This window comes from Stegastes partitus, unplaced genomic scaffold (assembly GCF_000690725.1).
Source record: "Stegastes partitus isolate 25-593 unplaced genomic scaffold, Stegastes_partitus-1.0.2 Scaffold200, whole genome shotgun sequence".
NCBI classification, from domain to species: Eukaryota; Metazoa; Chordata; class Actinopteri; family Pomacentridae; genus Stegastes; species Stegastes partitus.
The window spans coordinates 35,553-57,948 of record NW_007577931.1 but is presented as its reverse complement, the minus strand read 5'-3'; the positions used below and the strand labels follow the sequence as shown (position 1 = coordinate 57,948).

Sequence of the window (22,396 nt, the reverse complement as noted above, 5' to 3'; positions counted from 1 at the left end):
TGGGGTTCAGAAGGTTAAACTGGGAGGGCGATATTTGTGTTGAAATGGATGTCTCAACAAAACTAAGCGTGCGCTTCCAATTTTATGGAGCCAAACAAAGCTCGCCCCACCTCTGTCAGCGCAAAATACTGCAAAGTAGTTTTGACATCATAAAATCTTTACTTTCGTTTGTTAACTTTCGAAAAATCCGATTGTTAGATTTAACGCGGTATTAAATTCCTTGAAAAACTATAAACTATTGGTTTCTCCAGTTTGCTCTGTTCCAGCACTGACCAGACCAGTACAAGCTGTGGCCAGAAACACTGTTTCATGGCTCTCTCTTATCCTCAGCCAAGCCGTGTCTCCAGACATTTAGTTTTTATCAGCTCGTGAAAACTGCTGCCACGATAAGAAGTATTGGTTGTTGCACAGCTGACAGGTCGGCTTGATAGGAGAGAGGAAAGGAAAAAAAAACTCAGGGCAAATCCACCAGGTTCGGTCACTGTGATGATTACAGTCCAATTTAAAGAATCATTCGCTTTGGAGTTTCCAACTGTGAAGCTAAATTGAGGATGGGAAGAAAGAGATGAAGGGTTGAAAGTTGGGGGGAACCAGAAAGAAAATGTGTCTCTTTGTCTTCTCGCTCACTCTCTTGCTTTCTCTCCCTCAGGATGGCGAGGAATGATGATGACGAAGAGGAGGCGGCCCGCGAGAGGAGGCGCAGGGCTCGGCAGGAGAGGATGAGGAGCAGGGAGAGCGAGGAGCCCAGCAGTCAGCCAGACAGCCTGGTCATGACCAACAGCCACAGGTGACGCGCATATAGCATCGCAAACTCTCCTTGTGGTAAATACGTAGTCTGCAGCCAACTGAGGACGCCGGTAAAGAAGGAGGAAGAACTTTTGATGTAATGTCATCCTGCCCGTGATGGGTTATAGGTGGTACCTCATCAATAAATAACGAGTGAGTCACTTCTTTGTGTCAGGCGAGCTCACAAGTATGCCTCTAAAATCCTTTTACATCTCCTGCTGTAAAGGGAATTCATTGCAGTTTTGGAGATTATTTGAAAACTTCTCACAGACACATTTTCTGCCTTAGTTTTCTTTAGTAACCGAGCTTTCCTTTCTCTCACAGCACATTATTACCACCGTTTTAACAATGAGTCCTTGATCTCACTCCGAAACAGACAAAAGCCGGCTTCATCTCTTGTCAGTAATTGAGAATTTTTGCAGACTACAGTAAGAACAGTGACAGCCAGATTTTGTCATCTATTGTTGGCTAGCTAATTAAGCTAATATTAGCTCCATGAGTTGGTTAATCCAGCTGATTGATGATCCAGGTGATTTGCTTGAAGGGTCCCGCATTGTGCTTCTTTCCAGTGAATTAATAAACGTCTCACAGGTTCCCAAAATGTCAGATTTCAGCTCAGAATGGTACAAAGATGGTTCACTTTACCATGACTGTAAAACACCTGGTTTTAGCCCTGTTCTAAACAGGTTGTTTCAGTGTCTGTAGCTTTAAATGCAACCAAGCTGCTGCTGTTAACGCCCCCTTCAGGAAGAAGACTCTCTGGGAGCCATCGTAGACGTGAATGAGGATTTTACATAAAATTATTGCCAAACTCACAACACAACCATTCCCTCAGCATTACAGTTTCCACAGAGCAATGACCTGTGGGTATACAACCAAAGCTAATTGTAGCATTAGACGCACAATTGGCAATAAAAGTAATCGCTGGGTTTTTAGTTCCTTAGATGCTGGGAGTGCATAAAGACTCTCATGTTCACTCTTAACAGCAGAACATTTGATATGCTTTGCTCGTGACTAAGACATTTTAGGGTTAGCAGAAGCAGCTCTGGGCAGCTGTTCTTTCTGAATGGCTCATCTCATTGGTAGCGGTTAGTGACTATACAAAGTTTTGTCTAGATAACAGTTTGGTATAATTCTTAGTGGTTTGCAGAGCTGGGACACTTTCTAGTTGTAGGAGTGCTTGAGGAATGTCAGAAATAAATGTCTTTATATCGTAACAGCTTTTTGAAATTTATAAGAACCGCAAAACACAATAAAAAGAGCTTAGACCATACCAAACCCTGTAAAAAGGGGTGTTCAGTTTGCACTTAGTGGCTACATACGTGGTTCTGTGGCTTGGTTTGGTGGTGTCTTGGTAGGTATACACTCAACCTAACATCATAGCTTGGTGGACATGGTGTATACCTGCATATATGCACCAGTACACCTCTGGTAGACTGAGCTAAGCTAAATAAAGCTAAGCTAATGGAGACATTTGCAGTGCATGATCCATGTAGTGTAGACAATAATAGCACTGTTCTTCAATTTTAGCACAAGTCATGGTATTTTAAATATAGTAAGAAAGCTGGAAGATGAAACCTGATGTGACCTTTGATGGAGTTTTTCAAAAATGTATTATTTCACAGTCGAAGAGAGCAACTGGCTCAGCTCTCACATAGTGGGTACGTGCTAAACAGTAATTCTGTTAGTTGTAAACGGGGCTTGTAAAACCCCTAACTAGTGTAGTTGCTGCTTAACCTTTGAGGTAACAGTCGGTTTCTATTTTTAGAAATAGACTAGTCATCAGACACACATTGTTTACACTTGTACTCTTGTAATTTGTGTTTTGGAAAGGTTAAACACGCACGTCATCGTCCAAACTCGTTAAATGAGCGTTGCCGTTACTACAGCTGCATGCACACCCCCTCAACAATGCGTTAGGTCATACCTATCCATCAGGAAGACTGACGTAGGAACAAAGGAACCAACTATCAATTTGTATGCAGTTTAAGGCTGTGAGATAAGTCGTCTTGGCCGCGGTGGAAGCAGTGGGTCGTTCTGACATCCAGCAGCACAGACGCTGCTTTGTGGTCATGAATGTTTCCTCTCTATGAGCTCAGAGATACATCCTGGGCCGCTCGAACAACAGGGGGATTGTGCTGGAGGATGCTGAGGCAGAACCTAGCGCTCACTAGGCATTGTTGATTGTGCAGATGCAAGGATAATGTTTGCCAGACTTTCAGGTCAGAATAGTTTGAGTCATGCTGTTTGCAGCGAGGTGGAGGGATTTTCATTTGGTATTCGGTGTACAGTAAAAGCCTACTTTTAAGTTGTTTGTCTGTGCAGCTTCTCAGTTATCCAGGTCACGGTAATCCTAGGAGCACGGAGGTTTTTTGAAGATGTTTTATCTGTCATCCAAGAGGCTGTTTGAAGTGACTGATGGGGTGTGTCGGATGTATGCTTTGGTCCTTGTGGAAGCTTGTCTTTGTGGATGGTTATGTTGGCTGCTCAGGCTATCAGTCAGTCCACCATTTTAATGACAGAAATATCTCAAAAACTGTTGGTTTAATTTTATACATTTGTTCATCTTCTCCAGAAGACGAATCCTGATGTGTTTGGTAGTTTGTAAGAAAGGTTTCTTTTCATCATTCATTGTTTTTCAGATGATAGAAATCCATCTGCCAGCAAAAAGTAAAGACCTTGTTGGACTGCTTATTAAGTGAAGCTGGAACTTATTAAAATTTGGATTAATCGTTGTAATATTAATGAAAACACGACCGAGATTGCTATGTTTGATTGGCTAGACCTTTTGGATGAACCTGATGGCACTTTTTTCCCTTTTTTCTTTGTACAATCATTCTTTTGTACAAAAAAAAAAACCTTTGTGGTGATCTTAGACACCTTCTTCAAATTTCCACTATTTTTTTTTCTATTAAGACTTTGAGCCAAGCTGAAGTTCTATTTGTCACAAAGACTTTGAAAAATGTACTCATACCTTTGTTACCTCTTTGTTAGACAGCTGTAATTCCCTGTATTTGGCCAAAGTGCGGTCGTCTTTTTCGGCATCTTCATCTGGCACAAAGTGCGTCCGCTCGTCTTCTAATAAGTAAAAGAAAATGCGATCACATAACACTCGTATTGGCCTCGCTTCACTGGCTCCCTGCCCATTCCAGCGCTGATTTTGAGATTTCATTGTTTGTTTTTAAGGTTTTAAATGGGTTTGTGCCACCTTATTTAGCAGAAGTCTTATCATCACACCCCTGTTAACGCGCTGAGATCGACCGACCCGATAGGCTTTGTGAGATCAGGTACAAAAACAGAGGTGATCGAGCTTTTGCATTGCTTCCTCCTATTCTCTTTAACAGTTTACCTTTTTATGTAAGAACTGCTTTGACTCTCTATTTTAGAAACTGCTCAAGTCCCAGATTTTCTCATTGGCATTCAGCTCGTGTTTGCACTCCGACTTCATCTCTTGTATTGTTGTAGCTTTTTAGTGTTCATATTTTATTGCGTTTTATTTTTATTATGTTATTTATATTCGCCTTGTAGTCATTTATTGTGTTTCACGGCCTGCTTGTGTAGTTGTACAGCACTTTGATTCAACTCTTGTTGTCTGTAAATCTGCTTTATAAATTAATTTGACTTTGCTGATATTGTTTCTTTTTGTGGGTTTAAGTAAATTGTCTTAACAACTGTTGTCTCAATTAAACATCAGCATGTTCTTGCCGTCACTGTGAGTATACTGAAGTTTGAATTTAGCTGGAAAACGCTTTGCGCCTAAGCTCACAGACGTATTAGCGTGGCTGTGGACTCTCATTCTCAGTTGCATTATAGCAGGTAGACAGCTGACAGAGTGAGATACAAAAGTCTAAACCTGAAATCCAAGAGAATGTGCTTATTTTCTGTTCATTTAAAGGCCTGACCTGAGTTTATTTGAAAGAATAGCTGTGGCGAAAACCTGTCAATAAAACCATTTGTCAGCATTCTCTGCATACAGGCTATAAAGCTGAACACAACCGCTGGCAGCCGCTATCTGGAAACTTTGCTTACAGAGCACGTTTGAGCTACTTTTAGGGGCGATGGGCCTCGATCAAGGGCAGCTTGGTGGTAACAAGAGATAATATTATGCGTTTACTTTCACTGCCCGCATTTTCTTTACAGCTGACGTCTGCTCTGACCTCAGCACATCCTCCTCATTAGGAAAAAAAAAATACAGACACACTGAAATGTTTGTCTCCTCTCTCTCCTCCCAGTGTGACAGAGACGGTGACTGTGAGCGGCTCTTCTGGAGGCGGCGGAGACGACGAGGACCAGGCGCTGCTGGACCGGATGGCCAAACGGGAGGAGAGACGGCAGAGACGCATGAAGGAGGCGCTGGAGAGACAGAGGCAGCCGGACGACGCCGAGGCCGTCGACGGCGTCGCCACGGAGAGAAACAACGCAGAAGAGGAGAGGCCCTCCTCCTGGCGCAGGGGTCGTTACCGTGACAATGAGGACGAGGAGGAGAAGCCGGCGACCTACAGTTCAAGGAGGGATCAGAAGGAGCGAGAGGAGCCGAGAGAGGAGGAGGAGGCTGCTCCTGAAACCGGAGAGGTGGAGGAGGAGGAGGAGCAGAAAGCTGAAGTGGTGGAGGACAAGCCGAGAAGGTCTTACTTGAGAGAACAGGTCAGTCGTCTGTTCGCTCTTTTTCATTTATTTTAGCCGTTTATTTAACTTTAGTAACTGACAGCTCCTGCAAATGTGATGCTTGTTTCTGTAGGCGTCAACTGAAGAGCCTAACATGCAAAATAAGGTATGGTGATGGATTTGTTGACTTTTTGCAATGCACTTCCTTGAGATCTTTCCTTCAAAAAATTGCTATAATCCTTTTTCATAGGCACTGGCTGAGGAAGAAACACTTTCTGTAGTCAGTGAGAGTTCTAATCAGGCCAAGTCAGCTAATTCAGAAGCTGAGGAGGATGCAGTAGCGTCAGGGGAGGCGGAAGAGGTACCTGAGGATGATAATGTAGATAATTCATCAGAGAACAAGCCTATGTTACTAAGAAATGACACTGAAGAGGACTTTGAGGTATCTGAGATACTGCAGTCAGAGGATAATGAGGTATCATACATGCGGTAAGAATTTCAGTAGAGGTGTGATTCACAGCACAGAAAATCACTCCGGGTAACTTCAGTATCTCCACGCATCTCTGAGAAGACATTTCAGCAGAAATCTTTTAAGATTAAACTGTGAAAAAGACTCTGCTAATGAGCCAATCATGTTGACTTTGTGACTTATGTCAAAGCCAGATGCTGAAATTACCCGGACACCTCGTGTTGTCGAGTGTGGTTTGCACCATTTGCAAACTGCTGGTAACTGAGCCTGCTCTTTACGAGGTGTGGTTGCAGCCTTGCAGCCAGTTTTTAATGAGGTTAATGCTATGCTCCACAGAGTGGTCACAGTGTGTTTTCTGCATGTCTTCCACCTCAGCTGAGAGGGCGGCAACACGTCACATTGCACTGAGTCCACTCCAGCCAGTAACAGAAGCAGAGAAACATTTTAAAAAATACCTGAGCCGTCATATCGTGTGCTTCCAGTCTAACGTTTGAGACCATACGAAGCATTTTATCTGTTCTATCAACACTGAACAAAAATATAAATGCAGCATGACCATTGAGTTAATCCACACTGGAGTCAGGTGCCATGTCAAAGCACAATGATCAGGGAGTGTAACCAGCACGCAGACACGCCTTTGACCAACGATTACAAAAGTCCACCTTAAAATGCAGCTTCCTTCAAATGGCACGACGCCACAGATGACAAGAGAAACACGAGAACGGGCTGCCGGTTGCTGGCATGTCAGCCAGAGCCGTAGCCAGGCACTTGATTGTCCACAGCTTCATCATATGTGGTCGAAGAAATTGTTTCAGACAGCATGACACGACAGGAAATTGTGGCACCAATCGAGCCCAGAAGCATCACATTAGGCTCGTCCATCTGTGAAATTGTTTGAGATCGACTACAGAGACTTCTGATGAAGTTGTTGTTGTGAACAACTAGAGAATTTCTGCTCAGGCTGTGAGAAATCGGCTGAGGGAAGCTGGTTTGTGAGCTTGTCGCCCACATCGAGGCCTTGATCTGAAGGCAGAACAGCTTAGTAAACAGCTCCAGTGCTCCAGTCTGTTTGCTGGACACTAGACGGTCCATTTCATTGATTCATTGATTGGTTCATTCATTTTCAGAGCAGATGGCAGAAGTTGTGTTTGGTATCTTACTAAGTCGATGCAACATTGTACGAACAGCGTCCCATGGAGGCAGAGGAGTGATGTTATGGGATGGAACGTGCCATGAATCCGCATTTCATCTTGATGTTGTTGGGTAATGTCAACAGGTGAAATCCTCACAGCCATGGTTACCCGTTCATTCGCCATCATCACTTGATGAAGACAACTTAGGACGTACTCATGTTGCCAGAATATGTGCTGCCCTTTTACTAGCATAGCAGCTGAACATGTTCCAATTATGGCCTCTCCAGACATGTCAGCCATCAAACATCTGTATGATGCTTTGAATAAAGGTGTGACCCAGTCCCCCAAAGTGTCCATCAACTTCACAGAGTCCTTCAAGAAGAGCAAGAGAACAATCCATGAGTAGGATCCAGAACCACAAAGCATATAGGGGACATGCTCTTCACTCTCCATCTGCCCTGCATCATTTCCAGTATCGTGCGTCGTTGGTCGTTTCATGATGTCCATTCCATTGTAGAGATGCCATGTGTTGAAACAACAAAACCTTATCCCCCTTACATTAAAAAGAATGGATAGAATTCAATAAAAATGACATGCTGTGTTTATATTTTAAGTAAAAAGCAAGTAAAAAGTGGGAATTGCTGCTCGAAAAGCAAAATATCATCATCAATGGCCAACTTGGGTTCATCAGTCCACTTTAATCTGCAGTTCTTTGCTTTTTAAGTCTAAATAAGCATCTGCACTCTGATTTAACTGCTCAAGCGAACATTTCCTTCCTAGATTTCTTGTGTAATGAGTCTCTTACACAAACTGATGATCCTGATGAACCAAGCTTTTAATTTTCTAGTCGGTATTTTAACCAGAGCTTTTTTTTTTTTTTTTTTTGCCAGTCTCTAGATTAATAATATATGTCCAAAACTGAACTGGCTGTGCACATATTGGACTTCTGCACATATTATTTAAAAGATAGAAAACTTAAATTATGTTTTTGATGATGAACAGCAGTTAGAGGTAGAAACTACACAGCTGGAGACACTCCCAGCCCTGATCACATGTTGGATAATCCTCAGTCAGCAGTAATTCTGGAGTGGATTCAGCCAGATGTGATGTTCTGTGTTATTTTGTTCGGGGTGTGCTCTCCTTCTCTTTCCTCTCATGCGACATCGTGTCATGTCACATGATCGACCTCGCCCACCTTCCAGCCTTCCCCTCCGCCTGCTGCATCTGCGTTCACTTTGTTTGTCTGCCTGCAGGTGAACGAGAGGGGCGGAGCCAGGGAGGAGAGGGAGGACGAGAGGAAGCACAACGGAGGGCTGCACGAGGAGGCGACTCCCAAACAGCACCGGAAACCTGAGAGGACCCTCAGGTACGCGAGAGCAGCAACACACACAGCGAGTCACTGTCTGGTTCTCACTCACTCTGGGGATAGCCAGGCCTTATAAATTATTCAAGAAACCCGGCATTCATCAGATTCATGCCCCAGTTTGCTGCCAGTTAAAAATAAAAGTGTCTGGAAAATCTAAATAATTACATGAATGCGATTAGCCTGCGCATTATATTATGCTAAATATTACTATTTTGACCTTCTGAACCCCCAAAAACTTGCCGGTGTAAAGGAATGCAATTTTTTAAATCACCTAAATTGCACCATTTATCAGGGCAAGAAGCTGCAAAAACAGGACAAAGTGTTGGATTTTCAACTTTTTTTAAGCAGTCTTTAAACTGATGATGTCTAACTTTTGCTGCATGACCAAATCTGAGTTATAAATATGGATATTTTATCAAAATCATTTTATTTCATAGGTCTTAATTAAAAATTTGCCAAACAATAATCTGTTGACACTCACCGGATTCTGTAAAATACAAAAAAAAAAAAACATCTGTGCTTCTTGGTGCAAAAGTGAAGCCATTATTGACCCAGCTGTGACCAACAGTCACATGACAAACATTTAATTTGTTTTAACTGTGTCATACTGCACAGAATACATATGAAGAGTTCATTTGCAAAAACAGATAATGCCATCTTCACAAACCTTCAGAAAACCCACTTTTCCATCGTCTACCTGAGAAAATATCAATCAAACTTAAGTAATCTCTATTTTTGTCATGTCATTTCGACCGAGTCAAATCCAGTCAGCTTCAGTTTGATTGATATTATCTCAAGCAAACAACAAAAAAACAAATTTTCTGAAAATCTGTAAAAATGGAGTTATCTGTTTTTGCAAATGAACTCTTCATGTTTAAGTTCTCTCTACCTGTATCCATGCTGGTGCTGTTTCCATTGAGGTGCAGGACTAAATAAAAAGAGCCTACAGTGTGTAAAAATACAAGAGGAGCAGAAAATGCTTGGTATTCAAAGGGTTAAACCATCTGTATTGTCAACATTTTCCCACCTGCTTGACGCTCCTGATCATTTCTAGTGTAAAAGACATGATGCTTTTATTTTGAAGCTAATTTGAGAGCAACCGGTGACAGAGATCCCAATTCCTCCCAATAATTGACAGTCAAATATTACAGCAGCAGTCCGACTGCATGAAGCCAGTATATCAGTGCCTCTCTGCTCCTGACTACTTTTGGAAAAGTACTGCAGTAACTTAATATTCTCAACAGAAAAGGTCAGCGGAAAAGATCAAGCTACCAAACCACCAAAGATCACTGTGACTTCATGGGAGCAGAAGACACACATTCCTATAAAAAAAAAAAATACAATATATATGTGAAATTGTGGAGGAGAAATGTTCATTTTTGCCCGTAGTGTTTCCACCTGCTGAACAGGGGCATTTCTATCAGACAGGAACTTATTGATGTTACAGCAACATTTATTGTTTGTTGCTCAGGCTGGGGTAAAAGCGTGGAAGTGTTGCCTGAGGCTCCTTGCAAAATAATTGAAAAGCATATCTGAATCTGATTTACAAGCAAACAAGTTGGTTTTCTTCAGCACTCGGCTCAGCAGCGGTGTGTTTTTCCGTCACGGGTCACCCGCCGTAAGTCCTCCGGGCGAAACACTGGCGTGAAATTTGAAACGAGCTGTAACTTTATCTCTGCAAAGGTGATTGTTGGCGTTTTGTATGTGTCCACGTGCTTTTGTGTGTTTATGTGTCGCCCGCTAGTCCATGACAGAGATAAAAATCCTTCAAGTGTGCGTTTAAATATTCAATCTGGATCGAATGTCGAGCTTTAACCTGGATATCCACCGGCTTTGCGTCCTGACCCCGTGTTTTCGTGTTCCAGCCGCGGCAGCGTCCGTTCCCCCGAGGTGTCCGCCGCCGACGAGCAGGACGACGCCGCCCGCCTGGAGGCAGAGCGCAAGCTGGAGGAGCTGAAGCGCCGCCGCGACGACGCCGAGAGCGAGGAGTTCGAGAGGATGAAGCAGAAGCAGCAGGAGGCCGAGGCCGAGCTGGAGGAGCTGAAGAGGAAGAGGGAGGAGAGGAGGAAGGTGCTGGAGGAGGAGGAGCGGCAGAAGAAGCAGGAGGAGGCGGATAAGAAAGCCAGAGAGGAGGTAGGAGTTAGTTTATTCACTTAGTGGATGGTGTTTGATCAGATCTACTGTGCCTATGTTTCTCTTCCAAGTTTTTGAAAATGAATTCCAGTATTGGTATAAAGTATAATGATACTGTGGTACACTTTATCCCGCTTTTCAAAATAGGATAAATTCATCTTCAGGCCTGAAGCGTCCGGCTGATTGACAGATTCATACCTAACAGTCAGACTGCAGCACCACAAATCAATGTTTCCTACAAGTAGTTTTCATTTTCAATAAACCCACACAGCATATGTTATAGTTAAATGTTTATGTGAGGAATTTAAGTCCCTCTACAACATGAAACATGGTGCTGTTAAGGTTGGTGTTTCATGTTATTACTTTTATTTATTATAACCCATCCTGGCCTTTCTCCCTTTGATAACAACATTTAGATCTCTGAGGTTCACCCGAGGCCACAATACAGCCATGAAGCTGTTGTCATTTCCTTTTAACTTGGAATTCAGTCTCTTCCTATCCCGGCAATTCACATTGAGAAGTCCACTTGTTGAACAGCTTGGATCCTCTTGAGTCCTCAACTCTGTGTTTGCTGTTGTTGTTGTTGTTGTTATGGGAAAGACAGGGTCTTGTCAGCACTGGCAAATATCTCAACTGGCAAATCTTGTATGAATGAGTCATCCTGCCAACTCACATGGAGTAGCACATGGAACGCTCGAATCTCAGATGAGACTATTAGCAGAAAACAATGGCTAACCAGAGGAGAAGTGAATGTGTTTTAATACCCACCCACGCAGATAGTGCACCAATCAAATTGGCAACACAGATAGGAATCAGGTACAACAAAGAAGTGTCGACCCTCAGAGAACGTTAATGAAAGGAGCATAAATTATTTACACAAAAAAGAATAAAATAGAGTTTTATCGCCACTTGCAGGAGTACATTACAGTTCAGGTACACTGGAATTCTTTGTGCGTTTGCTCGAGTCAGCTTCATATATAGGAAAGAAACTGAAATAAAGAAAAAGTAAGAGCAGTAGTAACAAAAAAGAATACAAATATACATAAATTATAAAAAATAAAATAGGTACACATTAGAAAAAAGCATTTTCTATAGAAGAGTGATACAAATAGATGCCCTCAGAAAGAAAGACGTATATGTATGAACCACCAAGTTTTGGAATACGTCCAGTTTTCACATTGCAGTCTGTAAATAGGTTGCTCTTGTTGGTTGCTCTGATGCTTGACAGGGTTTATGTGTGAAAACTGTGCTCCTCTCCCATCAATTGAAACACATGTTTTCATTTATCTGAGGCACCTTTAGCATAGTGTTTGGTCATTTTCTTTTTATACAGTAGGATGAGCTTTTGGTAACTGTTCAGTTTCAGGTCGTTCACTGGATTTGAATGCTTGTATTTCGACATAATTACAAAAGGGGAAGGGGGGGTGTTGTAAAACCTTTGACCAGGAGTGTATATGTATTGATTTCTGGGGATTAAAAAAAGTATTTCAGTTTGATGTTAAAGGTCCCATATTGTGCCCCTGTTTCAGCAAATTATTAAAAGTCTTACATGTCCCCAGAATGTGTCTTTCAAATTTGCAGCTCAAAATACCACAAAGATGGTTCATTACACCATGACTGTATAACTCTTGGTTTTAATCCTGTTCTAAGTAACTTTAAATGAAGCTGAGTGATGATTTTATACAGAAATATTACCGACCGTCCCTCAACATTAAAATTTCCACAGAGCTCTGACCCGTGGGTATACATCCTAAGCTAATACTAACGATAGCCACATTAGCTGCACAACATTAACTAACACTAAGGATTTGTTTCTTGTTGTGGTGACATTGCCATCAAAAATACAAGTAATCCACTGGATCTTCAGTTCCTTAGATGCTGGGAGTGCATGAAGACTGTTGTGTTCACTCTTGCAGCCAAACCTGGTGGACTGTGAGGCATTGGAATGAAAGCAGTGAGAAGTAAAGAGGCTGGATGATGCTAAAAATTTTTAGCTTGACGACTGTTGGTTCCTCTACTAAAACGTAGCAGTTGAGTAAACCTTTTCCTGCCCCTTAAAGCTGGGAGGCCGTCTAGTTTTGGGAGGTCTTGAAGTAAATGTCTTCATATCTTAACAGCTTGTCCTTTATGCCTCTAAGTTTATAATAATTACAATACAAATTAATTTTTACCGTATGGGAACCTTTAATCTCATTTGCCTCATTTATTCCTCTCATTTCTGTAAATTACGCAACCCCGAGTCCTTTCTTATTCTTTCTCACCCCTCTCATGTTGATTTAGCCTTTGCACCTGTGTGAGCTGAAAGTCATGTATCACACTCACGCTAGCGCCGCCGTGACGTTATCTGGCCATAAGTCACCGTTATCGTGACTCAACCTATTTGGGTCCCCACTTGTAACTCACATATGTTATTCCTCTTTCCTCTCATAACGACCTCATCCTTATGTATCTCGAGCGCGATAACCTCCCCCTTCCTTTGTGATCCCGTCTGTGCCGAAACGTCGTTCATTTTCTCTCCCAGCCGCTCGCTCGCTCGCTCCGAGGCCCTGCGTTCTCACTATTACCCAGACTGGTCGTCTTTGTTGATCTTGGCTCCGAATGTGGCAGCCCGTCTCTCGCTATCTGCCCCTGTTCTTCTCCTCTTGTGTGATGTTAATGAGGCCTTTTGGTTTGTAATTAAAAGATGGCCCAGAGATACAGAGAGACTAATTAACCAAGACAAGGCTGCTGGAAAGGCCTGATATACTGCCAAGCATCAGCCCTCTTCTGACTACAGTACAAATGGTTCATACATTAATTGTTTTTTTTTAACCATTACTCTGCATGTCCCAGGCAATTTTTTTTTTTGTTTTTCCTGAAGCAGGCGATCACTGTATATAAGAATTTTGCTGTGAGTAATTGAATTTGTCCCTCACCTGCTTCATTGGATAAAGCAAGTAAATCAATTAGAGGGTGACATGTATCTATTGTCTGGATCAGCTGCATTCCTGATTGTTGACTGCCTGCGACATACGCCGTTTCACATAATAATCCTCCCTGTCACATGGAAGTCGTTCAGCTTTTACCAGGCTCATGAGGGATTTTGCACGATCTCCTCAAAACACCCATCTATCAGTTTGTTCCCAGGCAAAAAATCCTCCGGCGCACAGGAAGTCTGTTTTAGGTTTCCAGCAGCAACAGTGGTTTGTTTAGAGTAAATAGAAGTGAAGTGGGCACTTAGCATGAGCAGCAATATCCGGCATGGCTGGACAGGCAAAAAACAGAGCGCCACCTACGAATGCTCTTAAGAAAACAACCCCCTGAACTCCAAGCGGCTTCTGGGTGATTTCTGCTCCTCTACTCACTCTGGTCTCATTTTCCACTGTAGTATAAAGTCTTGCACCTCGATGGAAGTAGATAGAACTCAAAAATTTGCTTTGTGCAGTTTGACATAGTTTTAATGTCATAAATCATTAAAAAGAAAACACAAAAGTTGAATTTCTTTGATAACTTATCTTACAAAAATGGGGAAAAAACGTAGAATAAACATGTACAACATTCCTACTAGTGCCCACATGTGTTGCCAGAACTATAAAAACAAATGGTGACTCATACTGTAACTGTTTTACTACTTTCTGTTTCAATTCATTTTCATTTCCTCTCTGCTCTGCGTGAACACAGCCTGCAGTTCAGCTGAAAAGTCTCAGATTTTTTATCACGTGGCTTTTAATCGCAACCGAGTGAGCAGTTGTGTCAAAGAGCTCGTAATTTTTTTTTTTTTTTACAGGATCTGTTTAGTGCAAATGCTTCATTTTTGGCAAATTTTCAAACTACACATGTAGAATAAAGGGTTTTAGGTTAAGCTGAGAACAGCACTTCACAGGTTAGTTATTCAACTGCCATGAGAAAGTTCAACATTTTATTGATTTTCTCTGTTTTTACTGTTGCTAGCTCTAATTATTTTGGTGATATCGGGTTCTGGGGGGCGGCACAGTGTCTCAGTGGTTTGCACCGTCGCCTCACAGCGAGAAGATCATTGGTTTGCGTCCCAACCTGTGCCTGGAATCATTCTGTGTGGAGTTTGTGTGCTTTCTCTTGATCTAAATGGTGTGAATGTGAGTGTGCTTGGTTGATTGTCTCGTGAGTGTAGCCCTGTGATGGACTGGTGACCTGTCCAGAGTGTCCCCTTTTTGCCCTAAGTCAGCTGGGATAGACTCCAGCCCCCCACAACCCTAATGAGGATTAAGTGGTGCATAAATAATAGATGGATGGGTTTGGGGGTTCAGAGGGTGAACACACAAATTCCCAATCAACACCAGAAACACTGAAAATAAAAAAAAAATGTCAAGGGTTTTGCATGTAGAAGTGCGTCTGCTGAACTGGCTCAACTGTTTTTTTCCCAGGAGGAGAAAAGGAAGATGAAAGAGGAGATCGAGAGGAGGAGAGCAGAGGCAGCTGAGAAGAGACAGAAGGTGGAAGACACCATGGACGGGGACGGAAAACCGTTCAAGTGTGTCAGCCCTCGAGGCTCCTCTCTGAAGGTCAGTGCACCATTTTTAACCTCTCGCATCTGACCGTCCACTCAGCCCCGCGTCCCACCGGCACTTGCGCAGTGGTAATGATAATACGGTCAGACATACCAATCAAAATCTAGTGTGCAGACAGCAGGCTGATGCTGGCTGAATAGAAATCTGTTTCTGGCAGATTTTTTTTTTTTTTTCAGCCGGGGCTAACTAGCTAATTAGTCAAACATTAGCTTTGCGTGTCGGTTGAAAATGGCATCCCTCGCTGACTTTTAAATGTTTCCAGCTGTCTCGATTTAAAGCGGTCTTTAAAGGGGTTTTAAATACGCACTTGATTGCTACACAGATGATAGTAAACCATTAGCTGACACTCACAGACAAAGTAACACCTCAGTTTGCTTGTTTATGCAGCACAGAGCTTGTTAGTTCAAGTATGATAAGTACGATGTGATGAAATGTAAGATCGCGCTTATCATTCACACTGTGTGCTCGCTTAGCTTTCATACTTGTTTGTATTTTCAGAGGACTGACATGACACATAACAGCATCGCTGTTTAGTGAGAAACGTCCCACCATGCCGGTTATTTCACTCTGACATCGATTGGGCTCTGGGATGACCTCCTTAAAGGTCCCATATTCTGCCCCTTTTCAGCAAATCAATGAAAGTCTCCAGAATGTGTCCTTCAGTTTAGCAACTCAAAATGCTGCAAAGATGCTTCATTTCACCATGACAGTATAACCTCTGGTTTTCATCTGGTTCCAAACAGGCTGTTTCAATTTCTTTAGCTATAAATACAGCTGAGCTACTGCACACCTCCTTCAGAAAGAAGACTCTCTCTACATCTGTGAGCAAAGCAGTTGACACAGATGGAATTGAGATTGAGACCAGAACTTTGTGACTCTTCTAACTTTTTCTATGAGCTATAATTTACAGCACAGTTATTGTTTTTACCTCATGTATTTGGTGAGTTTGTCAGACAACGTTTGGGTTATTAAACCAGTAATCTAGAGGTGCAGAGCGGCAGATTAGAAAGGCCTCTAATATGTAGTCTTATTGTGCTGACTTTTACTCACTGTTTCATACAATATGTAAGTGAGAATAGCCTTATTGGGAATTCAGCCGTGTTATAATGCAGTATATGTGAGCACATCGAGCAGGGGAAAAGCAAACAGATAAACACTAGTTGAGTTTAGGTTTTGCTGAAGCACAACAATAGACATGGAAAACACATTAACCCACACTTCCTTGTCCTTGTTTCTTGGGTTCAAATCAGTCCTAAAGTTTCAGCCGTCTCTTAGTATTTTAGTTTATTAGTCGTTTAAACAGACCTCTGACATGTGGACATTCAATTCATAAACATTAGCCACATGTAGCCATGTGTGCTGAGGACTTTCCAGTTGTTGTGATGAAATTGTCATAATAAAAGTAATGCACTGGGTCTTCAACTCCCAAGATGTTGGGAGTGCATGGAGACTCTCGTGTTCACTCTAACAGGTGCCCAAAGTAGCATTTTTATTTATTAAGTCATGTATATATATTTTGAGCAGACATTCTTGCATGCCCAAGTAGCCCGGCTAGCTCAGTCGGTAGAGCATGAGACTCTTAATCTCAGGGTCGTGGGTTCGAGCCCCACGTTGGGCGATTGGAATTTTAGACGATGTTGATGGGGATTATAGGTTGAAGAGATTTTAACAAACAATTCAGTGACTGCAATTTGGTGCTGAATTAAACCCTGACTGTGGAATATCTTGAAAAATTCCTTTTAGAGTTTGCTGAGCTAGTCGTGTGGCAAAAGTAACCGTCTTCAACCACAAAACACAATAAACATGGATTTGCACAATTCAGGGGACCTTAAAAGGCACAACGTCCCCTGAATGCATCACTTTCTTTATACCCAGAACAGCGAGGTGGAATAAAAAATCGTATCTTGAACAGGGTGTGTGAATGAGTAACCCAACGATAATTTCGTGGGCCTTGAAAGCAACATTCAGTCACTGTTGTAGGTAGAACGCTAGTTAGCTTGTCATGCTAATGATTGAAGCTTTGTTGAGAGCAGACAATTGTTTAAGTTATTCCTTACACATTTACTCTAGTGTTTTTTTATCTGAAAACAAAAGTCTGTAAAAACACTGAAAACACAGCTCTGCTTATCTGTAGTTTCTTATCTATTTGTCGATCGCTGTTCTGAGGAGACGCGCAGTGAACTGTTTTTAATATCTGCCAGTTTTTTTGCGAACACAGCAGCTGAAGCAACCGCAATTTTAAAACACTTTGCTTTAACTACAGAAGTGTACTTTTGGCCGTTGCTGTATTTGCATCAGGTCCAGCACAGTCATCAGCACAATGGAGTCAATATTATAGTTCTCCAAATCCCACTCATCCGGCAGCGCAGCAAAGCTTAAGCTAAACATTCAAAATATTTGGAGAGATTAAGTGCCAGATGACCCGCATCTGCACCTCTCACCTCTTTTAGCTCTCTGCATGAAGTGTTATCTGACTGAGATGAAGGAGCGTTCAGAAATGGAGCGAGCCTCGATGAACTGAGAGAGATGTGCTGCAGTCAGCTGCTGGAGGAAAATGTCTGACTTAACCGATGTCATTTTCCTGACATGTTAACCTGTTTGTTGCAAGAAATACACAGCCAAAGATCAACCGGAATCGACCCGGCTCGCCCCTCCCCATCCACAGCCGAAGATAAATGTTTGTCACGGCGAAGGAACGTTTAATCAACTCAAATGTGAATAAATGTCTCCAGTGTTGCCAAAAGCCAACTCCCACACACTGAAAATCAAGGGGGGATTTTCAGCCAGTGGAGAAAATCTAATTAGTGACAGTTAGCTGTAACATCCATCTGGCCCGTCCCAGTGAGACTCCACACTCGAGGTTTGGCTCTAATAGTGTGTGATCTCTGATCGTGCTAGAATCCAGTGCTTTGTTTGTTTGTGGTCACTTTTGTGAATAATGTTGTTGTAATTCTCTCTCACCCTGCCGAACTCGCCGCACAGACACAGCTTTACTTTGTCGTCATGTTCACTGTAGGTACAGCCGAGTGCGTCTGTCTGTTTGTTGAACTCTTCCTTTGCAGTGTTCTGTGTTCAGGTTTTATGTGTGTTTATGTGTCGAATAAGGAGTTTTTGTTATGGAATACAACAAATAAACTGTACACCCGAGCTGCATTTAATCGATCACCATTTTCTACGCCTGTAGTCAAAGCAGTAATTTTAGGCAAACATTTACAAAACGTTATTATAATAGTTGTATAGTTCCTTCTTTCTTTTTCCTGTGGTGGCAGCAGGAGAAGCTATAAATGCAACATTAGCATATTCACTCGAGCAAATGTTGGCGGATTTTGACACCAATTTTATCCTTTTATTATCATCTTTTCATTAAAAAAAAATCTAAATATTGGATATATATGTATGCTATATATGTTGATGCTAGCACATTAGCTTTCCACTCAGCTGACAAGCTCTGACAGTTGCTACGTAGTTTGCTAGCTAGGGAAAATAACTAAGGAGTTTCATAAGCATGAGTGTCTGCTGAGGTGCAGAATAAAGAGGAAAAGATGCTCTGAAGCTGACCAAGTATAGCCAGCTAGCTACCTCGCTAACAGCAAACAGATGTTGTTTAAGCGTTAGTACTGTGGCAGTTATCAGGAACAGGGTTGTGTTAGAGTTGTACTGATAGAGTTGTTGTTTGCTAACTTTTCAGCAATGTATTCCGCAAACTCGTTAGCAGGTTAATGTAAAGACGCTGCTTTACTCCGCACCACCATTTGTTTACACTGCTGCTGCATGTGCTGCTTAGAGTACAAACAATGGAACTTATTTCAAGCCTCTTTTCCTGCATAATATTCTTTAGAAATAAGCTTTAGTATTGACTGGGCTCTAAAAATCACCTGATGTAGTTGATTTGTGTTAGCAAACAATTGCTAATTTACATATCCAACAGGCTCATAGCAACATCAGCATTCATTTGAAGTTGTGTTTCTGGCCATTTGGCGAACGTAAATCTGATATTCAGTTTTGTTTTGGCTCCGTTTTTGGTCTCCACCACCTGCTACACATGTTGACAGGCTCGTCTGTTTAGTGCTGCTCAGGTCGTGGGTTTAACACGCCTCTTTGACTGAAAACACCTTCCTGCTGTGTGGAACCAGCAGGAGGGAACCAAAACAATAAAGATAAGGGCTGTAAAAAACCAAAACAATGACCTGAAAAAAATGTCAAAATGCTTAAAAAAGCAGAGTCATTAAGTTGATTGATGAGTTCTGTGTTACACATAGTAAAACTGACTGCTGCAGCTTTAAAAAGTTAAATATTAGCCTGTGTTTTTTGCAGCTGCAGCACACAATATAAGTGTAATAATCTTATAAGTAACATATAACAAGCGACTCAAATCTGTTTCTTGTTGCTCGGCACAAAAACTGCACAACAGCAGATAGATACGTTTTCTTCTGTTTCTCACTTAAATTGAACAATTTCTTGCTCAATTTGTGCGCTGAGTGAATTTCATGCCCCTTCAACCTGTCAAAAGCCTATTTCAGATTACAAAATTACATGCATGCCATTTGAGAACATGCACCTTTTTTTTTTTTTTTCTTCGCTCTTTCCTTTTGCTGTTATGTTGTTTTTTTTTTCCTGACAACTGCCATTTTGTGGCTCCGGTTACACTAAAACACAGAAAAATATGCCTCACGCTATCAGGAATCAGCTCCCGGTGGAACACACAGTCCCAAGAGCTCGCCTTCATGTTATCAGCTCTATACCAGCATAACCCCGCTCTGTGTTGTAGATAAAGCGCAGTGTTAGTCTGGCAGAGGAGGACAGAGGGACGAAATGAAGGACAGGCGGCAGGGATATGCAGGAAAGCGATTAGGGTTAACAGGATTACTGTAACTGCGTTCGGATGGCTACAGCTCTTTAAAACGCGTCTGAGAATGGGGAATTTCCTGTCGAGGAGTATTTTGGGAACTCCCACATTCGGTAGCAGCCGAGCGCAAGGTCCCTTTTTCACAGAGAAGCTTTTTTTCTTCTTTTGTCCATTTAAAGGTTTTATTTGTGTGTGTGTGTGCATATAAGGAACGCATGTGCTGCCCCCTCTTTTAGCCTTAAAGTCGTATATCATAAACAATCCTCTGAGATTCCCACAGTCCAAAGGCAGAGATAGGAAAAAGGGCTTGCTGTGTTTTTTTTCCCCTCTATCTGTGTGTGTGTGCATGTCTTTCATAGTATTTTGAGCACAATCAGTTGCATTGTGTGTAACTTGTTGAGCATATTAAAAAAAATGAGACAAAATGACATATTGACTATTAAAAAAATACAGTCTTGTTTGGTCAAAAGGATTATTGGATAAAAAGTTAAGTGCATAATTGCTATTTAAGCTATAAATCTCGAAGACCCAGTAATTACTTTGAATCACATGTGTGTGTCTGCACAGTGACCGAAGCCAGAGATGGGTTTACGCAAACAATAACCGAGAAATAGATGCACGGAAATCAAAAGGAAAGCCGGCTTTAACATCTGTTAGAAGTGTTGCGGTGATTTATGCACGAGTGGAACACTGCTGCAATATTTATAACTCGCTGCCTTTCTAACCTTTTCTCCACAGATTGGAGAGAGAGCAGAGTTCCTGAACAAGTCGGCGCAGAAAAGGTAAAAAAAAAAATACAACTTAAAGCATCATCATTTTAATCATTTTGTGTGCCGCTAACAAAGCTTCTTCAGCACTCCTGTTTTTTGCTGAATAGGAAGAAAGTAATCTGGAGCTGAAGCTCTAATTCCCACTTGAGTGTCTGCAGTCTAGGAACTAAAGACCAAATTGTATATAATGTATGTGCAGTATAATATTCAAAGTGGTCTCATTTTTCATGTACCGTTTGCTAATTACTTGCTTCTGCCCAGCAGCACAGTGAAGACGTCTCATTCTCCTGTGGTGTCCAAGATAGACAACAGGCTGGAGCAGTACACCTCAGCTGCTCAGGTCAGCAATGCATCAGATGCAAAAAATCAACATTTGTGCTGCAATGTAGACACTGAAGTAGTTTGTAATTAGTTTATATTTAAGGATTTGGCCCATTGCACATTGGATAACACAACACAGCTGTGCAGCGAATAAAAAAACAAGCAGTAAGACATAAAACACCAAAAGAAGATGTTTTTTTTCACTTTAGTTTATTAGTATATCTACTTTTACATATGTTTAAATAAAATGCTTTTATGTATAAATATCAAATACAGCCAACTATAAGAAAAACAGAAACCTACATGTATAGTTTATCCTGATGAAGAGCTTCTCTGTTCCTTTTTCAGGCTTCTTTTAAGTAACTGATTAACTTTAGTGCCTTTGTACATGTATTTGTTTTTTTCTGACTAATCAAATATGCAGTCACATCCAGATAACAGGACCAAAGCCAGAGAAAAGCTTAATTAGGTCACATAAAGAACTTCCACATCTGATTCCAGTCTTAATCAGCTAAAAATCTGATTTTTTTTTTTGTTGTTGTCATTTTGGGTCTATAAGTTGCCCCAAACCTGTCAGTCAGAAATAGCTCCCTCATGCTTATATCCTTTTTCAAGTCACACCCAACACGTTTCTCTGTGGATTTGAACACACAAAGCTTCATCAGTAATATTCCTCAGTCCGCTTTGAAGACATACCAAAGATGCTGCAGAGATTTGTTATTATTAGCAAGCTCATGAGAGGTTTTTTTTTTTGTTTTTTTTTAAAGAAGCTTTAAAGAGCTTTGAGCTCTGAGCTCAGAGGAGCCATCCTTGCTATTCGGCAGTTCAAACCCACCCGTTTTGTCCCTGCAGAGAGAGAACAAGGAGTCTCGATCCCCTCGCTCGGGAGCGGTGGATTTGCCCATGGTCACCGATAGCATACGAAACATCAAGAGCATGTGGGAGAAAGGCAACGTGTTCAGCTCGCCTGGAAGCGGCGGAAGCCCATTCAAGGTAAAAAAAAACTCTATATTTAAAATGATGTAGTGGAGAATGTAAGAAAGTTAGACCAGAGAGAGAGAGAAAGAGGAAAGAGCCCAATTCACTGGTACTTCCTGCTTGGTCCTGTTGCCGATGACGACCACGCTTGGCTGACCTTTGACCCTGTGCAAACAGGAAGCAGCTGTGATGAAGACGGGCGTGGCAGGCCGCATCAACGACTGGCTGAATAAAACCCCAGAGAGCGGCAAGACGTCAGGAGGAAGGCCAGCGGTAGGTCACCGCCGTAGCAACCTGTCACTGCTGGAAACACACAACATGTGCTGCAAAAACAACTGACCTGCATTGTGATGAATGTCCTCATGTTTTCTTTAAATCCAAAAAACTCACCAGCAGGTTTAAAAGGCTTGTTATCTTTAACAATCACCAACATCATTACACAATTTACCAGAATCACAAACTG

At 41.9% G+C, this 22,396-nt stretch overlaps 1 protein-coding gene and 1 non-coding gene across 2 annotated transcripts in view; both read left to right on the top strand.

The window, feature by feature from the left end:
* cald1a (caldesmon 1a) overlaps window positions 1–22,396 on the top strand; it is a 39,109-nt gene that overhangs the window by 12,575 nt on the left and 4,138 nt on the right. The window contains exons 3-14 of the mRNA XM_008280580.1: window positions 650–787; window positions 5,019–5,430; window positions 5,525–5,557; window positions 5,642–5,752; window positions 7,615–7,617; window positions 8,247–8,359; window positions 10,225–10,492; window positions 14,875–15,012; window positions 20,603–20,646; window positions 20,899–20,974; window positions 21,808–21,948; window positions 22,111–22,206. Of these exons, the coding sequence (XP_008278802.1) occupies window positions 650–787; window positions 5,019–5,430; window positions 5,525–5,557; window positions 5,642–5,752; window positions 7,615–7,617; window positions 8,247–8,359; window positions 10,225–10,492; window positions 14,875–15,012; window positions 20,603–20,646; window positions 20,899–20,974; window positions 21,808–21,948; window positions 22,111–22,206 (1,573 nt within the window). The remainder of the gene's footprint in view (window positions 1–649; window positions 788–5,018; window positions 5,431–5,524; window positions 5,558–5,641; window positions 5,753–7,614; window positions 7,618–8,246; window positions 8,360–10,224; window positions 10,493–14,874; window positions 15,013–20,602; window positions 20,647–20,898; window positions 20,975–21,807; window positions 21,949–22,110; window positions 22,207–22,396) is intronic.
* On the top strand, window positions 16,564–16,636 carry trnak-cuu (transfer RNA lysine (anticodon CUU)). Its single transcript has one exon. It is a non-coding gene; the product is annotated as a tRNA-Lys (tRNA).